At 35.0% G+C, this 9,889-nt stretch overlaps 1 protein-coding gene across 1 annotated transcript; it reads left to right on the top strand.

Moving 5' to 3' along the window:
- The first annotated feature begins 2,580 nt into the window (after nucleotides 1-2,580).
- Nucleotides 2,581-9,851, top strand: LOC144842318 (uncharacterized). Its single transcript, XM_078698756.1, has 8 exons — nucleotides 2,581-2,656; nucleotides 2,781-3,052; nucleotides 3,376-4,019; nucleotides 4,145-4,374; nucleotides 4,698-4,990; nucleotides 6,025-6,163; nucleotides 8,913-9,055; nucleotides 9,171-9,851. The coding sequence occupies exons 1-8, from the start codon at nucleotides 2,608-2,610 to the stop codon at nucleotides 9,264-9,266; spliced, it is 1,866 nt and encodes a 621-aa protein (XP_078554882.1). The 5' UTR covers nucleotides 2,581-2,607; the 3' UTR covers nucleotides 9,267-9,851.
- The last annotated feature ends 38 nt before the right edge of the window (nucleotides 9,852-9,889 follow it).

The following is a 9,889-nucleotide window of genomic DNA, read 5'->3' as shown; positions in this document are numbered from 1 at the left end:
GAATGCAAGATGACAATTTTTTTAACTTATTCAGGAAGCCATTGAGTTGTAGATATGAATTCATGTACACATTTGACGTACAAAATGTTGTGACGTCATCAAATGGCCACTTGAATTTAAAAATTAGGATTTTTTATCTTTTTGTGTAGATTATCACATTCAACAGAGCGTATCTTGGTTATTTGTGCTCGAATTTTGCACAAATTTCAGTATGTGCTTGCTTAATTATTTATCTTTCCAGGAGTGGTCAGCGTTTTCATTTTGATGACGTCATCACGCGTAAAAACGTTGAATAACGTAGGTCATGTAATTTCACCTACACCATACATTTGAATATCTTACAGCTCTTCAGAATTTAAGGTGACCTTGAAGATTATAACTTATTATGAAAGCTGATGAAATGTAGATATGAATTCATATAAAAAATAAGCCTATCGGATGTTGCGATGTTATCATATGGCCAGTTGAATTTAAAAAGTAGTTTTTAAATTTCTTTAGTCAAAGTTATACAAATTTCAAAGAGCGCGCATTGCGCTTCTACGTGTCAAATTCTCTTCCAATTTCTAAATATATTTGCTCAATTCATTATCTTTCGAAATTGTCAATTTCGAGTTTATTTTGATAATTCCATCATACCAAAAAATTAGAACATAATGTGGGTCCCGTAATTTCACCTATGCTACACTGTATATAGATATACAGTATATACTGTACATTGTATATGACACATAATAGGTACAACTCAGCACTATAAGCGTATTCTCATCATGTCATAGGATGGCGTACATCAACTTTTTACGATCGTATTTAACGTACATGCATGTTTAAAAAATGTTAATTTCATTAAAATGATAAAAATGATCACCTATAATTCGTCAAAGTGACGAATTAAATTCTAGTTGGTATTATATTTTTAATTTGGTTTAGAGGAGGGTGGTTTTATCTAATTTCCGTTTTATCTGAGTATTTTCTGTTTTAATCTAGTCCACCTTTATTTGTATACTCATATATTTGTATATTGTATGTTTAATTGTTTTAAGGATGCACCATTAGTATGTGTGCCTCTGTTCAAAAAGCGTTTTCCGACTAAATTATTGTTATTATTATATAAACTATTTGGTTATGTTTATAGTAAAAACGTGATATGAAACAGTTTCCATCCAATTATTACAAGAATTGTTTACGTCTGCTGAAAATATTTGATATCGCGTCATGTGATATGAATCAGTGGCCGGTACATGTGTATTTTATGTGTAATTAAATGTATGTATATACAATACTGTATTTTATGAGTATAGGGTTACCGGTACGTATCAAAGGATATATGCTACAGTAGGCCTATGTAAACTAAATGGGAAAAACGGGTTGGATCATCAATGAGGATTATAAACAATTTTAAAGTGTATATATGAAAATGATACTAATAGAAAAAGAATTTTAAAAGATTATTTAAAAATTGGTACTCTAGGCCTTGGGTTCTGTTCTGATATGATGAGAATAGTTTCTCGAAACATGTCACGGTATTTTAAGGCAATTTGCCTGTTCATCAAATGCCTCACAATTTTGATTTTAACTCGAACGTTTGGTGGTATCATACATGATTTATCTAATAATATATGTTAATAGGTTATTAAATTAAAAAAATATGTTACGCTATAAAATATATGTAAATAGAACGATAATTAGTAGAAATGAGTTGAATTAATATATATAACTTTATTCACAATCTCAGATAATACAAAGTACATGCAAAATTAATTGAAGTTGTGAATGGGGTTAAGCTGTAAGCTAATGCTTAAAACGAAAACAATTTGAAATAGATAAATAATTAAATAAATAAATAAATAAAAAATATATAAATAAATTATGATGTTGAAGAATTAAAGAAATGTTGGTATTTAGTTGGGAAATAAACAATGGATGATAAAAAAAGAAGAAAAACTTGATATACTGTAAACAAATATGTTAAGTTAAGTAAGGTAAAAGAGATGAACATAACAAGAAGACATGTATGGCTGATTAAAACAATGTTAATAGGATAAATATATGTTAATAAAAAAATGAATACAAGAACATATGTATGAAAAAAACAGTGTATGATTTAAACATGTTAATTAACTACTAAAAAACAAAAAGCTAAACTATGTATGTAAATATTTAAAAAGACAATGTCAATGGAAATGTCTGCTACGCCCCTACGACCATCTAGGTCATGGGACAACCAACCAACCAACCAACGAAGTTGTTTGCAAATGCCTTCAACAAACACTCCAGATTGGTTCAAACATACATCTTCCGATTAGCCTAATTGGATTCCTATAGAAATTTGACAGCATAAGTTTTTATAACCAGAATGCTTCATAAAACACAATACACTTTCCACATGATTTGCACTATTGTTTGGATTAATTGCTTAATTACTGTACGCTGGTGAGAGGTGCTTATCAAACAGACCCTGCAGAAATATCATGATTATTCAATACAGTGAATTATTTCTACCCGCACTATTTAGTCCAGTCTATATTAGTCTTAGTTTAGATTTCTGAATCAGTGGTGAAAACATTTGTTTTCTGGATTACTGTACGCTGATGAGAGGTGCATATCAAAATGACTATCGCACAACTTTCTTCATGTATTTTTATATTCTGTTATCATGGTGAGTTATTTTAATTAAAACAATATTTGAAGACGTCTAGACTGATATAGAGCGGCAATTAATGTCGTTGTTTTCAAAATAGTATTTTTATAATAATTTGATTATCAAATTCTATTTGTTTCAGCTATACTTTGCACTTCTTTACAATGTACTCCTAAACAAGATATCCTGATGGTCAATAATTCAAGTGACTGTTTTCGTGAGTGTGAGTTTCCCGCTAAACCGAGATTGTGCGAATTTGAATTTACGGTAAATTGGTGGTATACGTTAGCAGCGGCTTGTACGGACTGTCCAAATGTCCCAGAAGACTGTAGTGCATATCACTGTTATTCGGTAGACGGTACACGTAGACCAATTTTAACGGTTAATGAAATGTCACCAGGGCCAAGCATTCAGGTAATTGGTTGAAAATGTTACAGACTTAAACACAGTTACCAATCTCTCAGTTACGGAAGCTTCTAAGTGCCATCCACTTGACATGAATTGATTTCATTTCAGTTGTTTCACCAAACATTAAACCCCGCTCTTCCATTATGGAGCAATCTTCAATTAAGGAATAAACATATCACTATTCGGCAGTGCTTTACTAAAGAAACATCAAAATAAATTGATGATATTTCATTCACAAAACGCTAATAATTCAAATCAAAATAATAGGTAACTTCACTCTTTAGGCTATTTAAACGAGAATAACGTTTGTGCGTGTGTTTTAACACTAGGTCTGTCATGGTGATACTATTCGTGTGAAAGTAAACAATGAACTTCAAGATGGAGCTTCGTTGACAATACATTGGCATGGTATACATCAATTTAACACCGTGTGGGCAGATGGCGTTCCGATGATTACTCAATGCCCCATACCAAGTTCAACCTCTTTCGTATACCAGTTTATTGCAGACCCACCAGGTACCCATTGGTGGCACTCTCACGTTGGTGTTCAGAGAGGTGACGGGTTTTACGGAGCATTGATTGTCAGGGAACCGAGACAAAAAGAGTTCAACAGTAAAGAATATGACTTTGACCTTCCACAACATTACATTTTATTTAACGATTGGTTGAATAGTATGTCTATGAATGTCTTATTTGCGTCTATTTCATATGGCTCTCTATCTCCTGAGAATACTCTTACATTAATGGTGAATGGCAAAGGTCAAAATGAAGACACTGATTTTGATGTCCCGCCTTATGTGTTGGACGTGGAGCAAGGTTTCCGATACCGGTTACGACTTGTGAATGCTGCCATAGGTGAATGTAATATACGAATGATAATTGAATCACATCCCATAACGATCATTGCAACTGATGGTTATGAGGTGAAACCGATTCGAGTTGTGGATGCTTTGCTCGTTACTCCCGGAGAAAGGTAAGTAAAATTGAAGATTGAAGGATTCCATCAGGCTTTTCAAAACTCTTGTAAGTTTAATTTCTCCTAATTTACATATACTAATGTGTTAGTTTACTATATTCTATTCTATATTGTTTCTTAAGGTTAGACATTGTGCTCGAAGCATCTTCGAAACCATCGTCTTATTGTATATACTTAGATAGTTCACCTGAGTATTTATGTGAGGCAAATGGCAGTGCTATATTGAGATATAAGGGCTCTCCGCCGGGAATGGAATTAAAATGTAAAGATCCACCAGAAGTATCAAGTTTGTTTACAACAAAACGGTTTAACAACAAAGAGGTTTTAACGTATAAAGACACACACGCATTACGTAAGATACCCATTTATTTATTCGATGTTTGTTATAGGCCTTCTAACAATTATTGTTCGTTCATTAGTCTGATGGGTGACAAAACAAGTTGAGTCACACCAATCTGACGACGTCTTTTGTATGTGCGTAAACTTAATTAGTGGGCATTGGATTTGAGGCGTATTTAATGTCAGGAAATTAGGCCTAATATAACATTATACTGTTGGTTCCCACCACTTGGAAAGTGTGAGTTGACAAATCGCAGGCTCGTGATTGGTCAAAATACATGCTGCGGTTGTATAGCTTTAAGTTAAAATTGCGCACTTATTTTTTTCTTTTTTTAGAAGCCGTAGACCCAGACTTATACTCCGTGGATGTTAGATTCTATGTAGTAATGGACGCTTTAGCAACGTTTTATTATTCATCGTCTAATTCAACGTCTGATTATACCTCTTTTACTTTTGTCATGAATCAAGTATTATTTAAATTGCCTGATAGGCCGTTTGTTTCGTCGGATCCAGATAATGATGTACAGACGTGTAATATGGCCCCATGGTATGAGAACACTAGTAATATGTCTGGCTGCAAAAATACAACATGTTCATGTCCCATCGTTGCTAAAGTAAAACTAGGCCAGGTAATATTCTATTTATCTTAAAGATGTATTGTCCCTTGAAACACAAAAAAATGAAGGTCAAAATATTCTAAATTTAAATTGGCCATATCAAAGTAATATTAGAGTTATTCACTTTAAGTCGAAAATTCGAGCCAAAAGCAACAAGTTTACTTTAATTAACAGGTAAATTAGTTTGATTACATTTCGTCTGGAAAATCGTCGCTAGCGAAAGTAAACAAAGATTTCAAACCACGAGTACGCAATATGCATATGCTAATTAGGATTGTTTACAACTCGTCACGGTTGAGAAGGTATTTTCACACAGATCATGAGGAAGTTTTATGATTATGCATACAGAGTAGCCAAACAAGCGCGTTTCATTATGGGGTATGCTTTGATCGAAAACTTTGACTGGAAGTCAAAGTTATTTTTTAAACAAAAAAACGTCTGTATTTCAGTTAAATGATTTTTTTTTCGACAAATTTTTGGTGATAGTTAATAACTATTATGATACTTCAAAATGACCGACCTTTTTTCGAAATCTGTTATTTTTTATTTTTTTGGAATTAGTCAAAGGGACAATACATCTTTAAATATCATTCCTTATGATCAAAGGAAGTAGGGAGGACATGTTTATGAATTGATTGATAGACAGTAATTTGTAACACGATATAACATTTTTAGAACAATCAAACGCCAGTTGGCACAAACCGACGTGACGCCTCCACCCAACCCCAACTAACCCGTACTTAGTAAAACTGTATGCATATTATACATCTGAAGTACAAGCTGGACTGGTCACATTAAGGGGCAACTTAAGAGACGCTTTAGCAACGCTTTATTCATCGTCAAGTTCAGAAGCTAATTCAACGGATTATGGTTCTTTTACCATGAATCAAGTATCATTTAAATTAAAAGAGGCAACTGACTCTTTGAGTTATAGTAATTGTTTTGCTTTAGTTGCCCCTGACCATTGTACTCTGTTCTGTATCTGTGTATTTATCGAATGAAATGAAAAAATGAAATTATGTATTTTAATTTCTTTGTATTTGTAGGTGGTAGAACTGGTTGTGATTAGTGAAGCCGACGTTTCTGATCATCCAATGCATCTCCATGGGCAATCATTCCGAGTTTTAGGACAGAGTGATATGTACAACATAAGTGCAGAAGATCTGATCGAATATGATAAGACATGTAGGTGGCCACAAACAATATCTCTACTATATTAGCTTGGCGCGCGTTATAGCTGGGCGTGTTGCGCGCGCGATAGATGCCTGCTGAGGGGTGTTTCGAAACTAGAGACCAGTGGCCGTATTCACCAATCTCACTTAGGCTAAGGGAAATACTTACCCTTAAAATTTAAGAATTCCCTTAACAAAGGGAAACACTTAAGGGGTATTCACAAATGAGTTAAGGGATTCACTTACCTAAGGAAAACACTTAATTTAAGGGTAAAACTTAAAGACCCCTTCCCTGCAATTTTGGACGTTTTTTGGAAAATAATACATATATATCACTTTAAAAACATTAAACCATGTCATTCCTTGTCTTAAATGTACGTTTTATGGTAAATTATGATAAAAAGTGAGAAACAATGCACTACCTAAGTAGCTCGCGGCGATCGACCTCTCGTTGACGGTCTTAGGCCTAGCCTAGCTAGGCTTAGTTTTGTAGGCCTAGCTGGTAAACATCGGTAACGTACGAACATCGTACGCTAGCTATATACCTAGCCTGACGTTGTATAGTTGCTGCATTAATTGTCTTTCTATTTTTGCCAGACTCCGTTGATATAAATTGGGGAAAGCCCGGTATTTTCGCTGAAAAGTTAGGAGTCTTCCATTTGTTTTGGCCTCACGATCGATCGAAAAGTGGGCGAATTACAGGTGAAAAACAAAAATATCAATCCGCGCGCATTGCATTTTGGGATTTATAGCGGGCCGCTATAATTATTAGAATCGACTTATTTTTCACATTTTTAACCGTTTAAAGACGAAAAAAGTTATCGCAATAGGACCATATAGTATTATTTTTACATTAAATATAGTTTGTGATCTTAAATTAGATCTAAAAAACGTAGGGAAGGGGGCTTTAAGGGTAAAAATAATCATAAATATTCATGAGTTGTCCCATTGTCCAATCACAGAGGATTTAATTCCCCTATGGTCCAATCACTTTCCTCTCTAAAACTAATTTGCATATTTAAAAAAAGAGTAAGGGGTTGGGGGGACGGGGAGGATGAAGAGATCAGAAAAGTGTATGGACGATGATCAATAAAAAGAAAATGGCAGTCAAAACAAAAACAAGTAAATGAATATTAAACCTAGACTAATTTGTATGAGGATCAAGAAAAATAGGTCTAGCCTAGATGTTACTAACAAACCAACATTCTGTGTAGGCCTATGTATCCTAGGCTGGTTACTGGGCAGACCAACAGGGGGCCTAGCATCTCTACCTAGCCTACTAGAATGGGGCTAATTTCTATTACAACGAAATGGGAAGCCATCTTCCACGAAAATAATGGCAGTCAAAACAAAACAAATAAATGAATATATAGGCATAGACTAATTTGTATGGTGGGGATCAGCAAAAAAAGGTCTAGGCCTAGGCCTAGATGCTACTCAAACCAAACATGAATCCTAGGCCGGTTAGTGGGCAGACCAACAGGGGGCCTAGCATCTCTACCTAGCCTAGACTGGGGCCATCTACAAGTAGGCATAGTACTCGCACATACAGAATCGTCAGCACAACCAAGGTACTGAATAGTTAAGGGAACGTTTATAAGGGACCTCTGAGGTCCCTTAAAAGTTAAGGGGAAAATAGACCAAGTTAAGGGTTTCCCTTAACCTTAAACCCTTTGTGAATACCACTTAAGTGAAACCCTTAATATTTTCTTGATTTAAGGGAAATTCTTAGGATTTAAGGGAAATATCTCACTTAAGTGTGATTGGTGAATACGGCCACAGACCCAAGACCCAATACGAAAAGGAAGACCCCACTATACGAAAAGGGAGACCCCACTATACGAAAAGGGAGACCCCACTATACGAAAAGGGAGACCCCACTATACGAAAAGGGAGACCACACTATACGAAAAGGGAGACCCAAATATACGAAAAGGGAGACCCCACTTACTATACGAAAAGGGAGACCCCTCTATACGAAAAGGGAGACCCCACTATACGAAAAGGGAGACCACACTATACGAAAAGGGAGACCCAAATATACGAAAAGGGAGACCCCACTATACGAAAAGGGAGACCCCACTATACGAAAAGGGAGACCACACTATACGAAAAGGGAGACCCAAATATACGAAAAGGGAGACCCCACTATACGAAAAGGGAGACCCCCACTATACGAAAAGGGAGACCCCACTATACGAAAAGGGAGACCCCACTATACGAAAAGGGAGACCACACTATACGAAAAGGGAGACCCAAATATACGAAAAGGGAGACCCCACTATACGAAAAGGGAGACCCCACTATACGAAAATGGAGACCCCACTATACGAAAAGGGAGACCTCACTATACGAAAAGGGAGACCCCACTATACGAAAATGGAGACCCCACTATACGAAAAGGGAGACCCAAATATACGAAAAGGGAGACCCAAATATACGAAAAGGGAGACCCAAATATACGAAAATGGAAACCTAAAATATACAGTTATTACGTCGGCCCAGAGCCGCCTTAACTGTAAAAACTCAAAAAGGTTTTGGAACTGAGAAAACACTTTTTTAGCTTGAGAATAATAAATCACTGGAACGCATTATTGCCATATGACTTGCAACATCTGTGAACGTTTTTGAAGGAAAATTGGACAAATATAATTATACCCACACACAATAGTAAGTTTCAAGTTTCTAGTGGGATATAGGCAACAGTTTCTGTAGCAGCTGCTAATTTAGTGTAACACTTGCTTTTCATTTGAATTTTACAGTTGGCATACCACGAATTCCACTAGAATCAACGGTTGTCAAAGATACAGTAAATATGCCTGCTGTTGGTTACGTCATCATAAGATGGAAGGCTGAAAACCCCGGTTATTGGTTCTTTCATTGTCATATTGAATACCATACATTGGTGAGATACATTGCCGTCTTAAATATAGTATTTTGTTCATTTATTACTAGTGCGTTGTTGTGTTTTATGTCGTCAAACATCTGATTATTTTGTTTTCTTTTTCCGCTTCTTCCAGAATGGAATGGCAATGGTTATTCAAGTCGGTGAAAAAGATGAAATTCCAGATCCGCCAAAAGGGTTCCCATCTTGTGGACCATGGGCACCTAATTAGATGAAATATTAAACACTGTATATAATCATCAAACATAACATCCAATCGGCCGAGCAATATCTATCATTTTCAAAATCAACAATATAGGAACATAGCATTAGCAAGACAACAGTTACAAGTATTACACAAGAAAGGAAAGTGTGTTAAAATTGTTAAAGCTTTGAGTTTAATGAGCAAGTACATAGAGATATTCATGTATTCAATATGTAAAATAGATAATAATAGGCTTAACATACATTTCAATTTGAATAGTAGTACCAGCAAAATAATTATTTCTCTTAGCAGGTTAGTTTCGGGTTTCCGCTGTTGGATATTATTTGTATATATTTATTTAATCACACTCTTGTGACCTGGCTTACGGGTGAACAACAAATATATAATTAGCAATTACCTATTTGAAAAAGTAAATTCTTAACTTGCATCTCCCAACATTCTTCGTTTCAACCTTTTTAATTTGAAACTCATAGGCCTACTAAATTTTAGTTCACTATAATAACTACTTACAATTGGGCAGTTTAACTTGCCTTTTTATTGTTTTTGTTTTTATTTGTCTATAAAATCTAAGGATCATTTGCCATTGCAAGTATTAACCTGAATTATATAATAAATAACATTTACTAGGA

Source organism: Antedon bifida, chromosome 5 (genome assembly GCF_963402885.1).
Source record: "Antedon bifida chromosome 5, ecAntBifi1.1, whole genome shotgun sequence".
Lineage (NCBI taxonomy): Eukaryota > Metazoa > Echinodermata > Crinoidea > Comatulida > Antedonidae > Antedon > Antedon bifida.
This window is presented reverse-complemented; position numbering and strand designations above follow the sequence as displayed.